A 26,500-nucleotide genomic window follows, 5' to 3' on the forward strand; every position below is an offset into this window, starting at 1 on the left:
GGGGGGGGGGGGGGGGGGGGGGAGTATGAGTATCAAGTTTTGACGATGAATTTAATGTGTGAAAATTTCTTTTGTACTGATTTCTAATAATGTTGGATATATTGTTTGGTAGTGACGAGAGGGTCAAATTTGTTTAGCATATATAATATATAAACATAAATGTGCAATCCCATGCTTAAACGTCATGGGTTTGAGGGCTTGGAATTTATAAAAAGTAATTGGCCCACACACGTGAGGGGTGTATTGATCATATATAAACAGAAATGTGCAATTTAACTACCAGCTTAGGTTTTTAATTGAGATGGAGCACGCGCTTCAATTAGCTAAGCATGTACTGCTATGACATTTGTTGCTACGCAAGTTTAAGAAAATAAAGTTACGCATTCGCTATTAGGTATAACTTTTGACAGACTTGTAAGAGTTTTTTTTTTTTTTTTAACAATTTTAAAAACCTTTTAAAACAATAGAGTAATTGCACAATGGAAGTCTTAAGCTTTTGCCTTCAAACATTTTGTAGCAGTGAGATAAACATGTGTGTTTGTTAAGCTAAGCAAAAAATTAAAGAGATAATAGAAAAGAAACTGAGTCAGGAATTTTTATAGTGGTTCAAGTTAATCATACTCAACTCTTCTCCTTTATTCACTAGTATCACCACAATGTAAGTGAAACTATAGCTTTTCAAGCTAGTTGCAAACCAAGCCAACCAGACAATCATTTTAATTGTTATATTGTAAATGACAATCATTCTAACGACTTTCTTCACTAAGTTGTGCGTTACTTGAATTTCTCCATAAAGGATCGTCCACCAAATCACCTTGAGGGGAGTTTGCCGGCCTTAGTCCTTAAGACAAGGAGCATTAGTCTGAAAGACTACAAGTACACACTCATATTTTTATGGATGGGACAAAGCAACCTTTCAAATGTTTTCCAAATGTATTTTGAAAATCAATTGCTATTCAACTATTATTAACTATATATTTCACCATTTTTAAAGTAAAAATGTTATTGATAAGTCAAAGTCGCTATAAATATAATAGAGAAGGATCAATAACAACACACAAATAAAGAAAAAACTTATCTCCCATGTATTGGTCTAGTAAATGAGAAGTATCACTTAAAAATTTGGTTCCAGCGACAAGATGAATTTGTGCACAGAAGTATACAATTTTATTTACTACTAAAATAATTTCATCTAATTTATTTATTGTTCATAATTGATCGAATCGGAAATATCAATAAGTAACTTCACAACGAATTAAATTTGAATTTATATTTTATATTCTTTAATTGATTGACAAAGTCAATTAAAAATGCCTTTCTTCTTTATTTGTTTTACAGTACAGTGCATGGACTTTTCAATATTCGGATGCCTCTGAAAGGTCAATTTAGGTCCCATTTAGCTTTGAAACTTTGATGTTAGAGTTGGCTCGCCAGACGACCTTTGGGCATCTAAACTCTTCAAGATGACTTTGCCTCGAGATCCTGTCTACTTTAGCTCTAACACATTTCACAATTGGGGCATGCATCATCACATTTATCTACACTACATCCTAATAGCAACTATGTTTGAAAAGTGTAAATTGAGTGTAATTGTTGATAAGCTGAGTTATTAATATAATTAAAAACTTATATGATAAACTTTTGTAATTAAGAGTTCTTTAGAATAAAAAAAAATTTGTGGCAAGTATTTGCTTAAGTATAAGTAAAATTTTATGGATATATGATTTGAGACGAATCTGAACTAGTGCTATAACGGTGAACTATTAGCTACTATATACAAATAAAGTAAAAAAGTGTAAATACGTATACTTATGAATTAAAAATATAACACATTTATACCGTTATCTATAAAAAAAAAAAATTGTCAAAAAGACAAAAGACGTGTACCAAATGTTACAATAAGAAATACTTAAAAAGACCAAATATAAAAGTGATCTAATAGTCCTAGAATAAAAAGCTTATGTGTGTGTACCCTTTTACATACCACATCCAATATCTTTATCAGCTTGAGACTAATACAAATTCGGTTTAAATTTCACATTTGCACCTATAAAATTTATCACCTAATTCAAGTTAGTTGTTGGATTAACCGTAAAATATTTGGTTTCAGAAAGTCAAAATAGTGGAGGAGACTGGCAATTGTTATACAGTGTACCATGGACTACATAGTGCTATGTGGACCATGATCGTCAAATGAAACTATAGTACAATTAAAATGATAATTTAGTTTGCAATAATGAAACTAGTGTGTGTAAAATAGTATAATTAAAATGATATTTTAGTATTGATATAATGAAACTAGTGTGTGTGCAAAATTAAACTAAAATCCAGAGCCCATGCAATACCATATATTGTCAAATGAACCTAAAGTATAATTAAAATAATACTTCAACATTACTATAATTAAACTAGTGTGTGTTAAAAATGAAATTAAAAAATAAAACTCATGCAATAAATAATGTATATTGTTAAATGAAACTGTAGTATAATACTTCAATATTTATGTAGTAAAACTAATGTATGTAGAAAATAAAATTTAAAAACAGAACAATATTATCAATTTCTATGAAATTGAAGTGTAATTGAAATAATACTTATTTCATTATCCATTGTTACATGAACCATGTTCCATAGTAAAATTAGCCGGTGTGAAGTCACTATTAACAACAGGGAAAGTATCCATCAGAATTGGGGCACCAAAATTATCCAAACAAATTGGTGGGGTCTGAGATGCCTTATGTCCATATGGATCCCGAGGGGACCCTGCTGACCATCTTGCCAAACATCAAAACCTGTGTTTAGGATGACACATTTGTTAGTACCTTTTAAAAGAGACATCCAAATCCTTATCGCACTTCATAATCGACAAACAAATGCATTTAACAACATGGGACCCCATTTTTTGCAATAATTGGTATTCTATACTCCCTCTACACTTGCTTTGTACTCTTACTACTCATTATTATTTCAATACCATTGTATAATCTTTGTGTCTTTAGTTTAATATATTCCTATTTTTAGGGTTGTAAAGTTAGGATTTTTTATTTTGGACCCAACAAATACTGTTCAATTATGTTACCGACTTTTATTTTTATCTATCTATGGTCATTGAAATTGACAAGTACAATGTATAATAATCAATATTTTAACTACATATGAAATTTATTATGACTTTTGTAAACACCGAATGAACACTATCACATCACACGTTATTTGAGGGTACTTGCTTTAACTTTTGAGGCTAAATTTATGAGACTTTTTAAAAAAGGATTTGTTACTTTAACATTGAAGCCTTTTTGACAAAAATGTAACTTTACACAAAATTAGAGCAATTCCCTAAATTATTGAGGTTCTATATTTGATTCTTCTAACTATTTTACTGCAGATGAAATCTAGATAAGGTGACTGTCGAAAGGCTAAAAAAATTAAGGATTCAGATAGAAGAATTCATTAATTTATTATGATATATTTAGTTCTTCAGAGCAAATTTAAAAAGATTTATGATATGAAATATCCATAAGTATGTATGAATATTATGCTATTAACTATATTTTCCAAATACAAATGAATTTATGTGGGAACATTATATACGCACGCACTTTTAAATTATTTAAAGTAAACTAAATTAAATATGACTCTTAAAGATCTTATAGTTTAATGACATAAGTATGAAACTCTATATAATAATAAGAGCTAGAACTTGAGATCGATTCTATATGTTGAGCACAACATATACATATATACATGTGTGTGTGTGTGTAACAAATGTATGTACCTGCAATCAACTAAAGATCATGAATCCAATTATTGAAAATTCATGTCAAAATACTATTATGTGTCAACTTAGGAGGTGTTTGGTTGGATGAAAAATATTCTCCAAGGAAAATGTTTCCTAATTAAGGAAAATGTAGTTTTATGTTGTTTGGTTCATGGAATTGGAAAGTGAATTCCTCAAAGTTGAGGAAAATGAATTCTTTGCTAAGGGAGGGATTTTGTTTTCTGGAGGGCTTGGGAAATAATAACATGGCCAGACCATTTTACCCTTATAAAAGTTTCTTAATTACATATGTGCCTATTTATTCGTTCATCTTTTTAGGGGCGTATTGATCTTTATATTCATTATTTCTTACCTTTCTAAAACCAACTAAACAATGGAGTCCATATTTCCAATAATTTCTTTTCCACTAACCAAATAATAGAAACTATCTTCCTAGTAATTTATTTTCCATAGAATTTCAATTCTGTTCCTCAAATATTTTACACAAGCCCAACCGACCCTTAGATTTTCTTAGTTGAAATGGAAAACATGCATCCTTCCATCCGCTGAACAACCAAAATGGTGAAACAAAATTACATATTATGCTGTGAAAACCTCAATGCATCCAACATCAAAGCTAGCTTAGGCAAACAAACCATCTTGAAATGAATGGTTTCCATACTAATTAAATTGTGAATTTGAAAAGGAAAAATTGATATAAATGGTCATTTTCCACTCAAAAAGTTTTGATTCTTAGACACAAACGTTGGATTTGCAAATTTTGATAGAAGAAATCAGGCACTCCGATCCCTGGTAGAATATAGCATTAGTCTTATATCTCTTTCAGATGGGTGCCTTCCATGCACAAGAGGTCCCCCCCTTTCCTGCTTTTCATCTCAATTCCGAATATCCAAAATGGTAGCCTTCACCCACCCACTGCATATCTTCAATTATTCGTAATCAGATTGGCTACCCTTGGACCATCTTATATTGATTCTTCTGATCTTCTTCTTCTTCTAAATATGGTATACACAATTTTATAATTTTTGTAGTACTACTGACTCTATTACAAGGTAATATATGTTTTACACTTTCTCTATCTGTTGCAACCCAAAGAGTCAGTACCCTACCACCGGATCGGAGTTCGATCCTGTGACATCCTTCCATCAAAGAGAGTTACATAAGTACCGTTAAGCACAAGGTGATTACTAATTACATAACAGACTATTCTACATAATTTTATAATTGTTAGTTGCATTTTAATTTTAGTCATGCTTGGATGGTCTAGTCATCAGTGCCAAAAATGAAAATAGTGTCATAGGGGTTGTATGAGAATTTAGAAGTACACGTGTGTGGCTATTTAACAAAATATAATTTGTCACTCTGGAGTCTTGAAATTGTCACCTTGTCACTGAATTAGAGACGATGAAATTGACTCCCTAATATAACTAAAAGATTAATTTAACCATTATTTCATATTTTAGAGACCAGAAGTGTAATTAACCACCTTATAATTAACACGCATAGGAATATATAATAATTAATAATAATCATTGAGTTCTAATAAAAATAACTTATTACGAACAATGGTTACTAAGTATTTCTGAAGAATAACTATGATTATCATCCAAAATTGCTCTAAGACAATGCCTAGATGGTTAGCCTTTATCCACTTAACAAAATCTTTATTGATAGAATTTCTTGACAAGGGGGACATTTGAGTGTACCCGGGTAAATAATTTTTATTAACCAGATGTTTGGAGAATCAAGTTAATATTTTACCATCGAAATGTAACATTAATGTTACGTAGTATAATGAAATAAAGTTGTATATTTTTATTACTAGTTATAACTTTCAGGCGTAGTAGTAAACATTTGATGACAATCGGTTCTCGTTGGGCGAAGATTTGGAGAGCCGAGTCCAACACCTTTTTATCAAAATGTGAAGTTGACTACTATACAAGTATAATGAAATAAAATTTTGTCATCGCTGCTAGCTATAATATTTGGTATAATAATAAATCTTTAATCTGACAATTGATATTAGAGCATGTTACACCACATCCATCCTCAACATATAATTAAGATCATGCTAAATTAGCTTCTTCGTCTCTTTCATGGCGGATCTATATATGATATGATATATATTTTCGAGCTGAGGAGCCTAACACTCTGCTTGTCTTCATGCATGCATCAATATAATAATTCAAGTCATCATATATGCATGTGGTCATGTGGAATAACCCAACAAATCATTGAAACAAACAAAGGATCCTCCACGTCCAATTACGATTTACGCCAATACACATCAAATCAATATTAAATTCATTAAAATTTTCAAAGTGTGAATTTTCCACTTTTTTAAAAATTCAAAACCATAAATATATAATGTATTATATCACTATTACAATAGAAGCACGCGTAACAGTCCCCAAACCAATTATCAAGATCAAAAGTTTACTATTAGTTACCTCAAAAGATTTATAATTAGTAACGAAATTTTAACTTTGTTTCGTATAATAGTGCTACATATAATACTGGACTCGATTTTCCAAGCCAATGCTCGGTGGGGCTCGAACTCATAACTAAGAATTCCAACCATAAGATTCTTACCATTTGGACAAAGCATAGTAAAAATAAATATACTATAGATTGTAAATAATGAATTGAAGTATAAATGCAGAACATTTTGTATGCTTCCTTCCATTGGGTACTTGTGAACTTGTGGCCACCATAGTTGGGGCATTTTCTTGTCTTCTACAGTTCTACTTGACAATTATAAAATAAAGAAATTTAAAAAAAAATCCGATTCAGTCCCCTGTAATGATGAAGTCTGAGTGAGATTTGACAATTATTGAAAAAAGAGATTAGCATCATATGGACTTAATTAATTTGATGTACTTGGGAGTGACGTGTTCTTTTGGTGAGCAATTAACATATATAATTAATTAAAAGAAAGAAACAATGTTAGGTTGCTAAGGAAAAGATAATTGATTGGCAGGTTTTACTATTGGATAAGAAAAATAGTCAATGAATCGGAAGCGCATACAAACTACTCACCAATCATTAATCATTATCCTTAATTGAAATTAATAGTGATCCACATTAGGCAGGATGTGTACTGTGGACTACTTACATAAGATTCAATTTTTGTATATTTATATTTATTCTTTAAAAGTGTATTTTTAGTGTATTGAAATTTGAATTTTAGGTATACTATCTAAAAAAATTAACATTTACTATATTAAAAATGAGTACTAAAAAAAATGAATATTTATCATTGATCTACATTTCAATGTGATCGTATCTAGAATATAATTTGTTGGATGGGATTGGTTGGGGCTAGGAAGATAGGTGATGGATTGGCTAGTACAAGTGCATGCACTCGTACTTGTGAATAGATGGATTTGTGATGGTGGAGCTTGTAATTATTGTAAAGTATTATTATATATCTATTTTTAAAATAAACGAAAATTTTATTAAGTAGATCGAGTCAAGCTCTAAAGCATGCAACAATAACAGGAGGAAATAGGACTAAAAGGTAGTTCATATAGACAGACTTAAACAAGATTTTCCAAGCAAGTAAGTGAGCAACCTTGTTCGCAGACTATTTAGCAAACAAAAAGTTAACATTAGACAAGTGATTAGCTATTTCTATAATCTCATTAATAATAAGATCCAACGAGGAGCAAAGCTGAAAGTTCTTGGTACTATCCACAACAGCAAAGCAGTCAGTCTCTCACTGTATTGATCGAACTTAGATTGAGGTTCTTGATCCACTTTAAGGCTGGCCTTCCTCACACTAATTGCTTCGGCTTTCATAGGGATTCAAACCGTTGACATTTCCTAGCAACATACGTGCATCTATCAACTCCTCCAACTATCAATTGTTTACATAATCTGCTTTCATATATTTATATCTAAAACATGTATATATATAAGAGCTATATATGAGGTGGGAATGGGGTGAGTGGGGCAGTAGTGTTCCACCCTGGATGCTATCCATTTAATCTGTTTGAAGTGTTTTCCAACTGATTCTGGAATGGATAATATAGTGAAGCTGATCAGAGTAGCCTGATTATGGCAAGGGTTTTCTTGATATAGTTCAAAAACCTTTCTTAATAAATAAAGCTATTTTAATTTGTAGAACTTGCATCTAACTCCATCTCTCATCCATCATTAATTGATCTATCGTTCAATTACTAATTGATATTTTAGGTTATTTTAGTAGAAAAGAGCTACATGCTCGTATGAACAACTCAGTTGGTCAGTGGATATATATAATTTTTTTAAAAATTAATAATGAGACGTGTAATTTATAATGTGTTTTGATATATTTTATTTTTCGCTTATATATGATTATATTTCTTTTAAGTGTTTCATTTTTTTTTTCAAATTATTTCTTCTTTTTTTTTTTTTTTTAGTTTCACCCTCATTGGAAAGAATTTCTGGATCGTCCCTGGATAGTATCTACATATTCCATTATTCCCATAATGCATCATAAAATTTTTGAGCTTTAACCTAATTACTTGGGCTTGCTTTTTAATTTAACATGACAATATAAATATATATATTTTTAAAATTAATGTAGGACAAGTCAAATCATGATAACCAATGAATAAAAACAACTTATTTTCATCGTTAGATGGTGAAATTTTGTTATTCATGTAGCATTAGCCATAGTAGAATATTACATTATTCTTATATCCCTTTCAGTTGTGTGCTTTCCACAAGAAGCCGGTCCCCAATCTTTTTGTCATCTAAAATTCGAATATCCAAAATGGTAGGCTTGACCCACAGAGGTATGGATAGCATGCGAACCTAAAATATACCAAATATTCAAATTGCCAGCTTAATATTCAATTAGAGGTGACATTATCTAGAGATTAATTTCACCTGCCCATTCCTACCTATCAAATAAAAATGCAATTAACTCGTTCTAGACACAACAAATAGACAAAGTGACAAACTCAACTGGTCAATCAGTCTAAAGACAACTCATAAGTTTTGTTTTGCTAGCAACAACAAATTAGGAAATTTGGAAGTATATAGACCAAATGATGAATTTACCACTTCCACCAACTCTAAATCAGGAGTAAAAGTGATGATGAGCGTTAAATGTGAGATGCAAACTTATAGAAAAGTAAAATTAATCCTTATAATTAAAGTTCTAATACAATAAAACTTAATATATAGAAGATTACTAATTAAGTATTTCATGCATGCAACTTTGCTGCCTTACCCGATCTCTAATAATGTTTTTACCTGTTTGGCATGCATGCATGCATGAATATAATAATTCATTCCAGAATAATTTGGAATGATCCAACAAATTATTGAAACAAACAAAGGAAGAATAAAAAAATCAGTCCCTCTATCCTCCTGTACCCTCCACGTCCAATTATGTTACGCCAAGACGCAACAAATAAATATAAAATTCAATTGTTTTCTTGAAATCATGAGTATATATCATTATTATAGTCAATGAGCACATCAACTACGACAAATTGTAACATTTCAAACAAATGAGATATTGTCAAGAAAAATAACTCTTGATATGTAGAAGAGAAACCAAACAATCATTATCTTTACAAAGAATGATATAGTATTGTCCGCATGAACAGTTCAGTTGGTCATAAAGATGAAGTTTGGAAAGAAATATTAGGATCGAGCCTTACAAGTCACAGTGTAGAAGCAACCTTAGCAAAGATCTTAGGCCAGCCTCTGTGTTCAGCTAATTTACATCCATGCTCATTTTTAATTCATTGAAAAATGTCATTTTTAGTTCAATGAAAATTTATTTTTAATAATGTATCATATGTTTATTTTTTGAAGGTTCATTTTTAATATATTACAGAGTATTTAAAAATAAAAACTACTCCGTAATATACTAAAAATAAACAATTAATATATTAAAAATCAACATTTAATCAATATTCTACCTTGTAATATTGATTATAGAGCATGCATGGTCCACAACATAATTTGTGGCAACTATATAGTTGGAGAATTTTCTTGTCTTTTACTTGGCAATGATGAAAATGCAAAACCAGCGGATTCAGCCCACCGTAATGGTTTGTACGATTGAAATCTGACAATTGAAAAATGATATTTTTGCTTACCATCTTATGGACTTAATTAATTTGATGTACTACTTAGGAGTGACGTGTTCTTTTGGTAGGCAATTAACATGATTAATTAATTAATTAAAAGAATTATGTCATAAAACTGATTGACAGGTCATACTATTTGATGCGAAAACTAAAGTTATGTTTGCTTCATGGGTTTACAGAATAAAAATTATAGTTAGTGATTGGTTGACAATTTTTTAAAATATAGTTATGAGATTTGATTATTCGTTCAATTAAAATCTCATTCTTTAATTAAAAAGTGATATCATTGCATCTTATTGGTAATCTAATTTTTAAGCTTGGATTAGTATTTTTTGATTTTTTTGTTCATATAATCATATTGATGTTTTGGATGTCATTATATTAGATTAATTGCTTTGATTTTTTATTTTTGTATTTTTGAAACATTTATTCTCATTATAGGTTTGACCATAGACAACCAAACATCTCGGTAATCATTTCAATTCTACTTTACTACGTACTAAACATAATATTCATCAAAACTCATTACCATTACCAAGTATTTAATTTCTATTCGGTTCTGATTTCCACGTACGAACCAAAAGACACCTCAGTAAATCTGAAGTGAAGCACCTTCAAAGTACCAATCATTTAAATTAGTAGTGATACACGTCAGGCAGGATGGGATTGAGGCTAGGAAGACATACAGGAGATGGATTGGCTAGTGCAGGAGGACTCATACTTGAGGCTAGGAAGACATACAGGACAAGAAAATAATTCCAGATATGGAATAGCCCGATTAAATTGGAAAGATTGTTGACTTAATAATTATAAAATTACAAATTTGAATCTCAATAAAAACGACCTATTGACTTCCTTAATTTACCTAAGCTAGTTTACCTCCATGTCGTCCTTAGCTGATTAGGATCACAAAGAGAGGGTTATTTATTATAGACCTTGATAGTGGATGTGTTTCCTTTGTAAAAAATTAAAATAAAATTCCTGGCATAATTAGGCAACTCAGATCAGCTTCACTATATTCTCCATTCCAGAATCAGTGGGAAAACACTGCAAGGGGATAAAATGGATGAAATCTACATATTTCCCAGAATTCATAATAAAATTTCTGAGCTTTAACTCTTGCTTCTTTATAATTGAGATGTATAGTACTCCAGTTTGCAAGATTTAGGTACAGTTTACCATACACTATGCAGCTCATTTTCAACTATTAATACATATAAATACATGTTAACTTCCTACAAAGCTCTCTAGTCTTCAAGAGATGGGAGATTGTACTATGGAGCAAGAGCAAACCTTCACCTTTTTCTTTATGTTTTGTAGAGTTGACATCGCTTGCAGGCTTGCAGCTACATTTTGCTCCCTTCTTCGGAACTAGAAATTATTCACTATAGTCAGATGACGAAGATGGTGAATCTTGACTCTCGCTTTCTATTTGCTCCTCGGCCCTGAATCTGTTTCCTTCATCCTCTGAGTCACCGGCCCTGAATCTGTTTCCTTCGTCCTCTGAGTCACCGTTGAAATATCCTTCAATGTCTTCTTCATTCCCCGGTGCATCTTCCTCGCCTTCAACTTCATCATCACCATCTATGTAATCGTCGTTGGCATAGTCTATATCATCAATGCGGTCATCAATTCCTTGATCAGCGTCATAGTTGCCACCGATTTCCATTTGCTGTCCAGATTTTGCACTGAAGAGCCCGGGATACTCTTCTGTCATAGCGTAGTCATCGTATTCATCCTCTGATGCTTGACCGTTATCGTTCTCAAATCCCGATCTTTCTGGACTGCTATCGTTTTCAGCGGCCTCGATTTGAATCTGTGCTGTTTCGTCCTCCTTCCATTGCTGCTCAATGGAGCACGGCCTGTTCTCAGCATTAATTGTTATATTAACATTCTTCACCGGCCTTTGCCTACTTCTGGCTGAACGACGACCCTTTCTACGCCCCCCTTGTCCCTTCGATTGCCCTTTCCATCCTGGCAGTCCGCCAAGTCTGTCATTGCTTGCTATTGACTTTCTGTGAGAAGCCGATTCGGGCTTGGAATCGACGATTTTCCTCTGAGATTTCTCAATACTGATACGTCTACGACCTCTTCCACGACCTCGGCCTCGTCCTGAGCCAGATCCGTTTTCGACATTAGGCCACATTCCAGCTTCATGCAGAGCTTCAGCAGGAACCTCCTCCGCAACATTTTTTGGAATAGTATATTTTGACGGTAGCGCCTTTGCACATTGAAATTCAGGTCAAAATAATAAGAATTCCATTGCCATTAAAACACCCAAAAAAACACATTTAAGAACTACAAAATCAACTTGGAGAAAATGATCTTCAGCCTTATTTTCGACTCCTTATTTTGGTTAGGTTACTAATATGAAGAAAATAATGTACGGAGTATTTTTTTGTTCGATGAGTATACAGTATAGACGCATATTAATAGAGCGCAGAAGTTCAGGTCTATCCTTTGTATTAACACAAATTGATTAGGAAAAGTACTCACAGAGAAATTTCTCGCTCCTTTCTGAGATTCCTCTTTCTGCTGTTGTGTGTAATATATGGATGTGTCGAGTTCCATAAGCCTCAGTGCTAAAGCCGCTGTCGTGTGGGGTATCCATGGAAGCACGCCAACCCTCTCGAAACCAGCAGGCTGATCAGAAATGCCCAACAACTCATTTGAGGTCTCGTAATTTGACAATAGAAAGTCTCTCTTAATGGCACATTCTAACATTGTTAAAAGCTGGAGGCAGACACAAAGAAAAATAAGATTGTAATTGCAAGTATGACATCTGTAATCCAACCTCATTTGAGTTGGAAGGAGTGAAATTTGTTCAATAAAAATCTTTTACTTAAAATAAACAAATAAAAAAAAAACTACATAAAATAATAAACAAAAGGAGGCTTAATTTGAACATGAGATCAAAAGACCAATTTTAAAATTTAAATTTCGACCTGAAGTAGATCTTCGGCTGAAGATGCAGTCTGTAGCTTCATACCCCAATGGCTTCGATACTCCTCTGACCAAACAGGTTCAAAAGCTTCAGGAAGAACGGAGACCTATAAAAGCCAATGTCGCCACTATATTAAACTGAATGCTCAGACAAATCAACTCCTGAGCAACATAATTATGTACGAGTGAAAATGGGAAGAAATAATTGGTAGAAATAAACTACAAAGATGAGATTCTTGCCTCCAGTGAAGCTAGCTGTGCTTTTAACAATCTAAGACGAATGGGAGGTGACGAGTATAGAGCCCGGTAAGGGGAAAGATACTCATCCTTCAATTTCTCTTTGCACCTAGTCAAATGTTCGGAAAATTTTGAGTTTTTGGCGTAAGTTGTATGACAAAACGGACAGTGATTTTCCTCAAAGTACAAAACATGGCAGTGGTCACAAACTCTCAGCAGGTTTCTACGTCTTATCTTTCCCTCCTTCATCGCACATAAAAATTTAGAATCAAGGCATTCTTCCCACATCCACTTCTCAAAATCTAGGTATCTCCTCAAAGCATCGCTTTTCTCAACTATGTTCCTTCCAACCCCAATCACAAAGGATGCTGACGGTTCAGACATATCACAGTTTGATATACACGGAGCGCTATTTGGGTCTTTGTCAAGAGTGGAAGTTTTTTCCAAAGCTTCGTTTTTCACATCATTTTCAACATCTGGGACAGAATTCATTTGCAACGTATTTCTTCTTGCAGTTTCCTTGAAAGTCACTTCAATTCTTTGCAACATCAAATGCAAATGGGACTCTCTGATTCCACGTACATCCAAGGATGCCAGGAGGGCATCAAAACCCTATATGCGGAGGAAATAGAAGGTAAACCTGAATGAGAAATTGCATCATAGATATCGACTACGCACCATGAAAATCTGTGTTATTCTTGTTTCTAGCTTTAACAACTAAAAAACAAATAGCCATAATTGATGCAAATATGATTCAACTATGCAAGCTGTGTTTCACAGGGATCTACATGTGACAATTAAAAAAACGAGTTTTCAGCAATTAATTGATGCATGGAGGCAATGCTAGAGTCATCTAGAAGCAGAAGACAACATGAATATAGCTACCTTTTCGGAATCAATAAGCCTCCACTGACCATCACGCAGCTCAACAAAAATTCTGCCATAGCCTGGATCATTTCGAGAAGAAGTAATGAACTGCCAATATCTGTTGCGTCTACGATCCTGTCCAAGTGGCAATGACCTATATACATATGTCTGCTCTGCCCTATATCCAATATAAGTTTTCAGCTGCATGCGTGACTTCTCTGCAACATATCCCAAATGCTGAACCTGAATATTATCAGGGCCAGCAGAAAACTCTTGTAATGGAAGATTTCTTTCAACAATTACATTACTAGAGTAGTTTGGGTTATTTGAATCCCCTGGCTGAGCAGCAGAATTTAATGGTGCAGCCCCATTATTTGCATTAATAGCGAGAGAAAGACATTGCCTGCTCTCCATCGCAGAGATTGAGAAATTCTGTTCAGCCTTGTTAATAACAGATGAATACTGCATCTTTATCACATAATCATCTTTGAAACGACGTTTGTCAAGTTGTGCTTCTGCCCACATCTGCTTCTTCAGTGCAGATGCTGCTTCCAAGCGCTCCTGAAAAGGTTTGCGACTTACACTCACTCAGAGGAAACGTAAATGGGAAAGCAGTAAATTAAATATAAAAGCACAGGACACAAACAAACCTCTAAAGCAATGCGGATAGAGTTTCCCTCGTTAGCAAATCCAACCAAAGCAACAAGGGCATCAAGGCGCTCTTCGACACTCAGATCAGAGTACTCCCCATCCATGAGTCCTTGAACCCATTGTTCGCCTGCACTGCCATCATCTACTATTGTGTTTTCTTGGTCAGGAATACTACTCTCGCATTGACTGCCAGTATCAACTAATTGATCACCAGAAGTTTTCTCCCCCAAAAGACCTGAAGCTTGCATCAAAGTAGGTGAATTCTGAACACTATCTGGTGGCATCTCAGTCAGATCATAAGAAATTTTGTGATCTTCTAATCTACTTGGTTTACAAGAGCCACTGCTTTTATTTATATTTGTTTCATCTTCTAAATTGTCAACCTCAGGATCCTCTGCTGCATCACTTTCAGAATCTTCTTCTCTTTCAACATCATCTTTCTCACCATCATCTGCTTCCTCACCATTCAAACATCTATTTTTAAATAGGTGAACTTTTTCCCTGGCTGCGGCAAGAAGAGCTTCAGCATCAGCAGGATCCTTCCTGTAAGGCGTACGCACACAGTAAGTGGAAGGAGCAGTTCTCTCAAAAAGCTTCGTATCCCTTGACAAAGCAGCAGCAATAGATGCTTCTGGTGTCTTACTCGTGGTAAGGTCCCGCAGACCAGATGCCTTTACAATTTACACGGAAAGAGAAAAAAGTCAGTCAGCTGACTACCACGAAATAGGGCAATTGATTCTAAAGTTACCTGAATCCTTTCTGCAACATCCAGTATTGTTAGGCCCTTGCTTCCCTCAAATGAGAGAACATGAAATGCTGCAAATTTGACTGTTCCAGGTGTTAGGCGATGTCGAGATCTCCGGGGATTGGAAAGACCCCTTTCTTGCATTTTAGAAAGAGCATTCTCTGCTGCAACTCCATTTCGTAAGTTGGAAATAATATCAGCAGCATCATTACCCTGCAGAGGCAATCAAATTAAGAAGAAAACCAAAAAGAGAAGCTGCAAAGATAAAACTTGATTCAGTGCAATTTCCTTTATTTTTTTCAATATTTAAGGGATCAATAGTTGTTTGGTAGCCAACTACACACTAACTTGCAATTACCATTGGTCTATTCTTGGTCAGTTAACAAAATTAGATTCTTAACTATGTAATTTCTCTATCAACTAGTCACCAAACTTCATGTATTATGCTCTCAAGTGAGTAAAGGTTATGTCCTCAACTTCTGAATTTTCACAGCCAAAAGCATGCCTTTATCTTAGCATCTTCTTCATAATCAGTAAGTAGTAGTTCAGATATAATTCACTTTGCATGTGTATATATTGAATGAGAAAAGGCAGAATATTTATGCCTCATTTTCATCCCGGAGACCCGCAGGTTCAATGCTTCTTTTCTTCAACTTTGGGCCAAAACCTGCAGATAGAGCAAACTGCCGCAATATTTCAGGCCAAGTCAATGGGTTTAAGTGGCGCTGCCAGCTCCTTATATCAAAACCCCAAGCATATGCCTGTTGCAAAATGCAAACTAAATACTCAACATTGAGCAAACGAAAATAAAGCCTTAGTCCCATTCTATTTGGGTCTGCATTATAAGTAGCATACTATTTTTTTTTTATAATGAATGATGTAACTAGATCACTGGACAAAACAAGGAACAAAAAAGAGCATACTCCTTCAACAATCTGGGGATGTCCACCTCCAGGATTAGCAACATTGTTTTGATTCACTCCAACCACAGCTGAAGACGTTCTAGCAACATCTTCAATATCTTTTATTATGGATCTCAGGAGAGCTATATGTATCTCTCCAAGTAATCTTGGATCCTGGCAATAGATGAAAACACATGGATGTAATATGGGTATATGATTGTTATTTGAAAACCCAAAGAAGTCAACTCGCAACAAAAATGAAGAGCAACGGAACTTACATAATCATGAAATGCCTGAACAAGCTCATCCAAAGTGAAAGGCCAGAGCGAGAGAACATCAGAAAAAGTAATTAAGAATCTCCAGACCTGAAGAAAAATCACATCGGTAAACATCTCAAAGACAATGACATTCTCCTGAAGTCATTTATATATCCTTTGAAGAGGATGAAAAGCGTGAAGTAGTCTTCCTTCTTTGCATTTGCATTGTGCTATATGATACAACAATTTCCTATATTTGTGTTTCTCTTTATTCTCACAACCAACTTCACCCCATATATCTAATGATAAAAATAGTTATTCCCATTTAGGAATAAACAATGACATAAAGAAAATTTTTCAGTACAATAAAAATCCCACTTCCTACTAAGATATTGAAAATGAAGATATGAATAATATTCAGGCAATAGAACTAGGGGAATAGGACATTAAGTAAGTTTCTCACCATTAGAAGATTGCCCACATTTGCATCAGAACCAATCCAGGGTTGAATTCCAAATGGTTTTTTCAGGCAGACAAACTTGGGTGGGAATTCCCTGAGCATATCTAAAATATGATTATAAAATATATCAGGTGTTAAAACGTTTGAATATATAATAGTAGAAAGGGTAGACAAGACAGAGCAGGACTATATAGTACTTTCCAATAAGTTTTCCACCTCATTAACTCGTTCATGACATAATTTATGACTCATAACAAACCAAATGGACCATATATCAAGTGCAAAATACTGTAACCACCTGCAAATGAATCAAGGTTTTGTAGAGCTTCATTGTCCAAAGCTAGAACTGAAGGCAAACCCTTCCTAGAGGCAGCCAACTCCATGAGTTCCAATCTTTCATCCTCAATTAATTCTATGGATTCTTTAGCAATTCTACGAGCAGCAGCCCTCTCATTAGCAGCTTTAAGCTTTGCAGCCTCCTTCTCTCTACGCATTTCTTCTTTAAGCTTCATTTTCTCCACCTGTGAGGATGGGTGAGAGGACAAGTTATTAATTGGAAACTAAACCTAGGTGTATAGATGAGTTACTAGATGAATTATGCATTGCAACTTACTCTCTTAGATTCTTTCTGGAGAAATTTTTCCCTCCTTTCCATCTCACGCCTTTGCTCCCTTAGGTACCGTTCCTCCTCACGCTGCTTTTCACGTAAAAGTCTTTCTTCTTCCTTCCGCCTCTCACGATCCTGTCTCTCCATCTCTTTCCTCATTTGCTCTTCTCTCTAAGGAAATAGAAAACACCAAATAAACATGACTAACAATTTATAACCCAACCATCCAAGTGCAACCCCGGAATTAAACCCTAAATGCATTAAATTGCAACCTTTCGCCTTAGCATGTCTTGTTTCTCAAGCTCTTTCCTAATCCTCTTCTCATGGGCTTCAACTTCCCTTGCCATTTTAGCCTCTTCACTCTGTAAAAAGTATACCCAAATAAGGTGAAATCCTTTTGGAAAAAAATGTTTTTGCATTCAATTACAGCACCCACCCACCCACCCACCAACCCCCACTGCCCCGAAAAAGAAAGGAAAATGAAGTAGCTGAAACTATGGAAACCTTGCGCTTCCTCTCCAACCGTTCCTCTTCATGAATGACTCGGGTCTCAGGTGATACGAATTGATTTTCAAGCCCAGTGATGGGATGGGAACCAAAATTACCCTCCACACTAATTTTCACATGCGAAGATCCTTGCGGAGCAACATCAACCTCTTCTGAAGCTGGAGATAAGTGGGCATGTCTCCCTTGCTGATGTAGTAGACTTAAAGTTGGCGGTTGAGTCTGTATACTGTATCCTGAGGGAAAATGCTCACTGTTATGGAGATAAGAGCGTCCAGAAGATAAAGAAGGCCTGGTTCCCTGAGCTTCAGAAGGTGAACCGTAATAGTGGTGCGGAACAGTTCGTTCATATGCATCACTTCTAATAGATGGCTGCTCTGGAATAAACTGGTATTCAAGGAGAGTCCTTGTAGGCCCCTGACATGTAATTCTAATAGTCAAAATTTTAACTCCTCAATAACTGAAGCAAGCCTTTAAGATGTGAAACAATATATTGGCGAGAAATCAACCTACATATACAATTCAGAATGACAAATATAAGAACAAAGAAAACACCAATCACTTCTAACCTGTTACCTTGTTAGTAATTCTACAATACTCTCAGCTTTTTTTATTAACTTGTAAACTACCTCTTACCTTGCTATACAAGTTAACCAGTTTTCAAGGACATTACATAGTACAAAATAGATGAAAAGCATTTTAAAGTCTGAAGTGAAGAAACAGCACCTCTGATGAAATCAAGAGTTTCAATAGTATATACAAGCCTTAAGGGCATACTATTATTAGCCTTGTCAAGTTAATAGGTTTTAAAGCTAGTCTAAGATCAATTCTATTGCCCCTACTGAAGCACATGCACATGAAAGTTAATAATTTCTACATGCCAAAATCCGTAAGATGACAAACGAGAAAGGCACAAATTATTAATTATTGAAACTACCGAAGTATGCAAATGAACTTTAACTCTATTAGGTAACTTCAAAGATGTGCTTTAAGAAACCAGTTGTATTTCCAAAAAAGGAAAAAGGACGAGAAATATTAATTACTCATGAATACATCATAAAGGCAGAAGCTAAAACCAGAAAACACCACTAATGGCTATTCCAAATTTAGCAGCATAAGAGCTGAGAATATCTTGAAAAGAAATGAGTAAGATAACCTTGATTTGTCTACTATCTTGTCTCTCATATAGTTCAGTATCAAAAGACCGTTCCGCTGGTTTGTGATGCACTGCTGTCACTGTTCCATGCAGGAAGAGTCAGATTCACATACTTTAGGGAAGCTTTATAAATTATAACATTCAAATGCACATCAGAAAAATATCAATACAAATAAAAAATCAAAGATGTCAACATATGATCAATTTAGAACTTCAATGCCAGGTCATTAGAGATGGGAGAACAGGGATTAGTATATGCAGAGTATAACAATGTACCTCACTCAAACTACCATACTATAAATTCCATGTCAAGAGGTAAAGCTCCTCCAATATCACCGCAAAACCACAAGACAAGAGATGTCTAGTTAATAGGAAAAAAAAATCAAATTATATTTGACATCAGTTCATCATAACCAGCATAACACCTCCTATCAACGCTGCATGGAACTGTGTCATCTAGAAAGCAACTGCAACCTAGTCTCAGTGATCATTTGTTGGGCTTTAAACAATATACAGCCCCAAACACCTAGTATGTCTATTGTAGCACTCATCAATTGTACAATGTCTGTATTACTCGTCATCAAACTTCACCACACTTTTGAAACAATGCCGTATACATATTTTTAATAGCAAACATAACCAGTCACGGGAAGTAAACTTACCAATGGGAGCGCCAAATGCACCTGGTGGCAAGGGATCAAATTCCATTCCAAGAATAGGCCCGTCCTCCCTCAATGGCTCTCCTAACTGCGCCTCAACAAATGCAATAGCACGAAGCTCTGATATAGCCTGAGGTGGCTCATAATACCGCTTCATGGCTGGCATTTCAGCTGCATACCTCGGAACTGCAGTTCCAGGTCGATGAACAACCCGGGGATGGTGTGGTTGCAAATCCACAGGCGTATGTGGGTTCAATCCCGAAGCAGAGGCAGACGCATGCCCACTCCTCAATTCACCCCCAGTTGCAATGTCATCTTGTCCACAAGAAGACACCATTGCCCCCGGCAAATCTTCTTTTCGTGTCCGCTTTACTGAGGGGGCTGAGGGGGCCTTTCGGTCCTTCAGTCTCCTATGGCAGAACCACATTTGTAGCTGCCGATCAGTTAATCCCAACTTAACTGACAGCTCTGCTCTCACTGCCTCAGATGGATAAGCTTCCTCTACACCAAAACGCTCCAATCAGATAAGCAATCGAACAATTAATCAATACAGTCCGGCCACGATTAAACAGAAACGGAAGAAAAAAAAAAAAAAGACTTATAAACTACAATATAAATAAAATAGATAACGGATAAAATCACATAAGCCATTGCCATAAACCGCATGAATAGAGAGTAAAAATGCTCAGTAATAAGTTAAAAGAGTAAAAGATGGACTAACTAGCATAGGTCTTTTCAAGAATTTCCAACTGCGAAGCTGTCTTCATTTTGCGCTTAACCTTAGGCTCTCCTCCTTCCGGTGGCTTCTTTTTCTCCACATCAGAACCACCACTTCCGCCGGCACTGCCTCCGGCAACTCCAGCTGGCGCAGCAGACTCTCCGCCATTTCCACCGCCAGGAGGCTCCATTACTAAACAAACCCAAAATCCAAACAACTCTTCCCACTAACCAAAAATATGAACCATAAGTGAATCAATAAGCTCTAAAACTCAGCACCCTCCATTAAAACACCCCAAAATCGTTATCTTTCTCGTTCTAAAACTTAGGGTTCCCAAATTATGAAATGAAAGAGCTTTTAGAGAGAGAAGGGGGTAGAGAGAAGAGCACGGAATTGGGTAGCTTTTGGTTTTGACGAAAAGATAGAAAATTTCACAAACCCACAAAAGTTTAACTCCTAGAAAATGCTCACACTTCTCTCACCCATCACTCTCTCTCTCTCTCTCACTAAAAGTAAAAAAAGGACTGGAGACTTTCTCTCTCCCTCTATTGCGTATTGATAATCTGTACAGCAAACAGCGACTGTCGTTGAGGTGTGAAGGTGAGATTTAGCGAATTCCCATAAAATATGATCAGTACAATTATTATTATTATTATTATTATAGAGCAATAGTAGCAGGAGTAAGAAAGAAACAAAAAGAATTGAAGATGAGCAACTATGAGCATACATTTGAACACACTTTCTCATCCTTAATCCATTTCTTGGAATTTTCTTTCTTTTTTTGTTGAAATTATGAAAAGAAAAAACAAATATATAAAAAGAATTAATGCTAGTGTTGATGTGGGTGGGTGGGATAGATTGTAGATAAAGAGATTACTGGTAGCAGTAGATTAGATAGCAATAAAGAAAGGGAGAATATATATATATATATATATATATATAATGTATGTATGACTGTATATGTACTCATGCGTGTATATGTGGAGGGTTAGTATTGTCAGATTCTTGGAAATGGAACGCTTTGATTCACAAATGGAATTGTGGGTTAGTGTGGGAAGTTTGTTCCTCTCTCTACTTTCTCTCTCTAAACTGTTCTTGAAGTCTGACCGGTTTTTGGTGTTCTCCTACTACTACTACTACTGCGATCGCGCCAGAGGTTTAAGACTGTGGTGACCAGGATGTTCTTCCACGCGCGGTGGTAGTGAGTGGTGGGCACGCTGTTCGGTTGTTACTAATTATGGCGTTATGGTGAGTCGCGTGAATGGGAATCGTTTGTAGGTGGGTAGATAGGGTGATTCCAGCATCATAAAGTGTGGGGCCGCCTAAATTGAAGATGAGATAATCCACTGAAATCTGGACGAGATTAGTGAAATGAAAGTTTGAATGCAGTAATAAAGTGGCGAAATTTTCAAGGGTACATGTCATTAAATTACATGATTTAGTTTATTAATGTCAAACTTTTTTATTAACTGTGCATAAGATATGGCAACTTACATCAGTTACATGATTTAGTTTATTAATGTTAACTTCTTTACTAACTGACATAAGATATGACATTGTTGCCAAGCACATATTTTTTGTGATCTTTTTTAAAGAAATATCACATAATTAATTTTTTGATGGCGGGATATTAACTTTTTGAACTAATATTATTATTAGGTAACAATTATTTAATAAAATTAATTGAGCTTTCTATTGTGAAGTGCTTTTGTCCTTCGTTTTCTTCGCCTTGTTTTTTATTAAATCTTTTTTGTCTGTTTTCTTAAAATATAAAATTTAAAGTAATCAAATTGTAAATATAAAAATTAAATAGATAATGAAAATAATGATGATGATGATGTATGTAATAGAGGTAGAAGATCAGATGTTCCTTGATAGTTTAACCATCCAACTTCTCTCATCAGCTTCTGAAATGGTCAAATGTTAATTTGTTGAACAATTTCCATTAATTGCAGCTTTTGACTATGTTGCACAAACCAATTAATCGAGTAAAACAGTGTTTATTTACAAATATAAACGAATACTTCTTTGGAAGGTAGAGGCCTGCCCAAGAAAACTTGTTTGATTAAACAATGAATGCACTTTAAAGATTTGACAGTTTTAACCAATTAAGGAGTTGTCTACTTTGCTCAATATGTAAGCCACATATATCAATGAAAAATGCTCTTATGCTATATTGCTTGGTTATGAATTTAGTTATTTTCAATATTTTTTGATAATTGAGAGCGTCACACCTTATTTTATAATGCGATTTGTTTTTTGATTATTTATTTTTTATGTGGATTGTTATTTATCCTTATCACTAAAAACAAAAATCATCCTCAATATTAATTTATATTTTCAAATTGGAGAAATATACTATTAAAATATATATTATATTGTCTTCTTAAATTATACACAATAGTGAAATTTATCTAATATACACTATCAATCTAGTAATGCTCACATGTTTCCATTTTCACCACAAAAATACTTGGTCTGTTTTGCACTTCTAAATGATAGAGTTTTACTTCTTCTTCTTCTTTTTTTTTTTTTTCTTTTTTGAAATAGAGTTTTACTTTTGGTATCAATATATCTATCATCATGTTAGCAACAAATTAAATTATTGTGCTTGAGATTCTGGGTTGTATGTTTGATGGTAAAATTGTAAAAATGAGACTGACCATGACACTGATGGGGAGACAATGATGTCATGAAGAGTGAAGGAGTTTTACACTTTTACCCGACCAGAATTCCTTTTTGAAAATGGGTCTTAAATTCTTTACATTAAGAAATAAAAATAATTTTGTTTTTGTCATGATTCAAATCATCAAAATATAAAATAACATATAAACATAACAATGAGCACAATCATCAGGTAATAGTATCATTTAATCATTGATCGAGAGGGTAAAATATAAATTTCTTTTGCTCAAATGGATAGTTAGTGACTAATAGTCATTCACTAATTAAATACGGAGTAGTAAATAGTTATAATTGATATGTCAACTAACATATACACAAATCAAATTTTTTTGTTCTATGCCATACATCTAAAGCTTGTTAATTTTTGTATGTGAAATTTTGTATATTTCATGTTTTTCTTCTAAGTTATAAATACAACTATGCTCAAATATATATATATGTTTAAGGGTATTTTTTTATTTAAAAATATTAGACGTATCAACACACCACAATAAGAAAACTATATGCGATCAAGAACTCCACCCACTTGACCACTATTTATGAGCTCGTCAATATTAAAATATATCTATATTTTTTTATGAAGGCATATTTTCTAATTGTTATACCATTGATTAGGGTTCACCTTGCATTGCATATTCTAGTCCAAAATAACATTTAAGTTATGTGCATATAGTTAACATATTATATGTATTCAGTTAATAAATTAAATACCTACTACAATTAACATATTATGTATCTGCAGTTAGCATATTATGTGTCTTCGGTTAATAAATTATGTACCTACTACAATTAACATATTATGTGTATGTAGTTAGTAAATTATGTACATACATTTAACATATTATGTACCTTCAATTTATTTATAGGTGCATAATATACTAACTGCATGTACATAATATATTAATTGCAATCATATAATCTGACTATAGAAAATTATACCATGGACCAGGGTCTACCTTGCATTGTAGGCCCTAGAACAAAAATAACCTTCAGATTCTATATTTGCTGACACATTTTATATATGTAGTTGACAGTTTTTGTATTTATAGCTATCATATTATGTGTCAATAATTATCAAATTATTTGTTAACACATGTACAAAAAATGTTAACTATATGTGTAAAATATATTAATTGAAGGTACAAAATTATAGTATCAAAATTTATAATTCAATATAAACCATGGTTCATGGCATAACAATTGTCTGACTATTATTATATAAACCAAGGATTCATAATCTAATGGACTCTAGTCCATATTTGTCCATATTTTTAGAGTAGGTATTGAGTTACAAATATGAAATGTAATATGGAATTTTGCAAAATGGGCCTAACAAACAGAAATGTCCAATTGATTTGGGTCATGACTTCTACAACAGACTTTTTGGGCTGAGGTGTCCATGCGCAAGCTAGACTATTTCAATTAAAATGAAATTTTTTTTTTGGTCTAACTACATGTTTCATTGCGTAGTCAAGTAGACAATAGTTATACCATGAACTTGGGTTCACCTTGTGAATTGGATCGATAATAATTTACATATCAAATTGTGAATATTCAGTATGTAAATTGTGTATTTCAAACACAGATCCACATAATAATTTGTCTCAATTAGAACCACACATCGACACTAATTTTTTTTGTATTATGTAGGGTCTCAATGATTGTAAAGCATCTCTAATTAAACTAGAAGGTATCAGCATCATCTCATTCACACCCTATGAATTACAAAACATGAAACTATTAGTTAGTAAATAATTAAATTTTTTATTTTGTAAAACAAAATGAATTAATATAATTCATTTATTTTTAGATTTTGACATCATAAAAAGAGCTCATACAACAAATTAAAATAGACTTTAGCTCTACATGTAAACCACGTGTGAGTGTGCGCGTGTATATATGCACACACGTGGGTTTCATCCTATGGTATATGGTCTGAAACTTATTGGGATTTAATTATTCATATAGAAATATAAAATGCTTTTCTTGGGCTGATCAGGTCAAGAAATCTGAATTCTAAAGATAAAATATTCTTGCCTGAACATCTATCAAATCTTCTATGTTACAAAAGTTTGGACTAGCTTCAGATGAATGAATAGGTCATGATAAGATAATGTGGAATGTGTATCATGTTTCCAAAGATTGATACTATATATATAATATGGAGTATAAGGTATAAAAGAAAAAGGAGTTAATATGCAGTTTAATTAGTTATAAGTTATACTTATGTTGTACATAAATTCTTCAATTTATATTCATTAATAGTGGACGAGATTTAGATTCACTTAGTGGATTCAATATGAATTTGACTTTTGAAAATCTATTGTTATAGAGAGAGAGTCCGATTGTTATACGGTGGTGTGTGGACAATGGTATGAAAAATGACATCGTTTTTTAAAGTACAGAAAAGATAGTTGTTAAATTTTAACAAATCTCGTATTTTACGTGTGTTCGGAACAAAATGAAACTACAATGTATCTAAAATGACGAAACTGAATAACTTATATCTCGCATATTGTGTTTATATTATCAAATGAAACTGTATGTAATTGAATTGAAACAATACTTTACTTGTGTTGAAATGAAAATGCAACATATGTATAAAATGGAACTGAATAACATTTCTCATATATTGAGTATATATTGCCAAATAAAATTGTAGTTGAATTGAAATGATACTTTAATTTTCCTGAAATGAAACTACAATATGTAAAAGAAATTGAATAACATGTCTCACATATTGAATGTATATTCTCAAATGAAACTGTAGTCACATCAAAGTGATACTTTAATTGTGTTTTAATGAAATTACGTGTATATATATAAAATGAAACTAAATAGTATATTTGAGTGTTTATTGTCCAATGAAATCGTAGTTGAATTAGAATTATAATTTGTGGTGGTGTAATAAGACTACAGTGTGTATAAAATGAAATTCAATAACATATCTCACTGTAATAAAACTATTGTATGTATTTTTTTTTTGAGAAGAAAGACTTAATGCATTAATATTGTATGTATAATATTAAATTAAACTATAATTGAAACAAAATGAAACTCTAATTGTACTGAAATGAAACTACAATAATATATAAAATGAAATTAAATATGTTATATAAACAGAATTAATTATATGGATACTGTTTTTTTAATTAAAAGAATGGCACCGTTTTAATCATGTTACACAATAAATTTGCCAAGAGAGTCAAATCCATTGCTGACAATTCACAAAGTCACAC

General features: G+C 33.5%; 1 protein-coding gene across 1 annotated transcript; it reads right to left on the bottom strand.

Annotated features, from left to right (window-relative positions):
* Positions 1–10,874: 10,874 nt before the first annotated feature.
* On the bottom strand, positions 10,875–21,359 carry LOC116010497 (homeobox-DDT domain protein RLT2). The gene is made up of 18 exons (XM_031249930.1): positions 20,580–21,359; positions 19,862–20,359; positions 19,200–19,279; positions 18,044–18,460; positions 17,812–17,901; positions 17,546–17,710; positions 17,231–17,453; positions 16,936–17,036; positions 16,494–16,580; positions 16,237–16,389; positions 15,919–16,074; positions 15,317–15,526; positions 14,568–15,239; positions 13,936–14,478; positions 13,054–13,662; positions 12,816–12,920; positions 12,367–12,603; positions 10,875–12,091 (listed from the first exon to the last, which is right to left on the bottom strand). The coding sequence occupies exons 1-18, from the start codon at positions 20,764–20,766 to the stop codon at positions 11,249–11,251; spliced, it is 5,376 nt and encodes a 1,791-aa protein (XP_031105790.1). The 5' UTR covers positions 20,767–21,359; the 3' UTR covers positions 10,875–11,248.
* Positions 21,360–26,500: the final 5,141 nt, after the last annotated feature.

This window comes from Ipomoea triloba, chromosome 2 (assembly GCF_003576645.1).
Source record: "Ipomoea triloba cultivar NCNSP0323 chromosome 2, ASM357664v1".
In the NCBI taxonomy this organism is placed as follows: Eukaryota; Viridiplantae; Streptophyta; class Magnoliopsida; order Solanales; family Convolvulaceae; genus Ipomoea; species Ipomoea triloba.

What these genes read in the sequence shown, in the direction of transcription:
- LOC116010497 (XM_031249930.1), bottom strand. Translation starts at nt 20,766, where the DNA reads ATGGAGCCTCCTGGCGGTGGAAATGGCGGAGAGTCTGCTGCGCCAGCT. An exon ending in TGCATTTGGCGCTCCCATTG is followed by an intron (nt 19,280 to 19,861) that starts GTAAGTTTACTT and finishes TGCATGGAACAG; the next exon opens with TGACAGCAGTGCATCACAAA. An exon ending in AAGATAGTAGACAAATCAAG is followed by an intron (nt 18,461 to 19,199) that starts GTTATCTTACTC and finishes ATTACATGTCAG; the next exon opens with GGGCCTACAAGGACTCTCCT.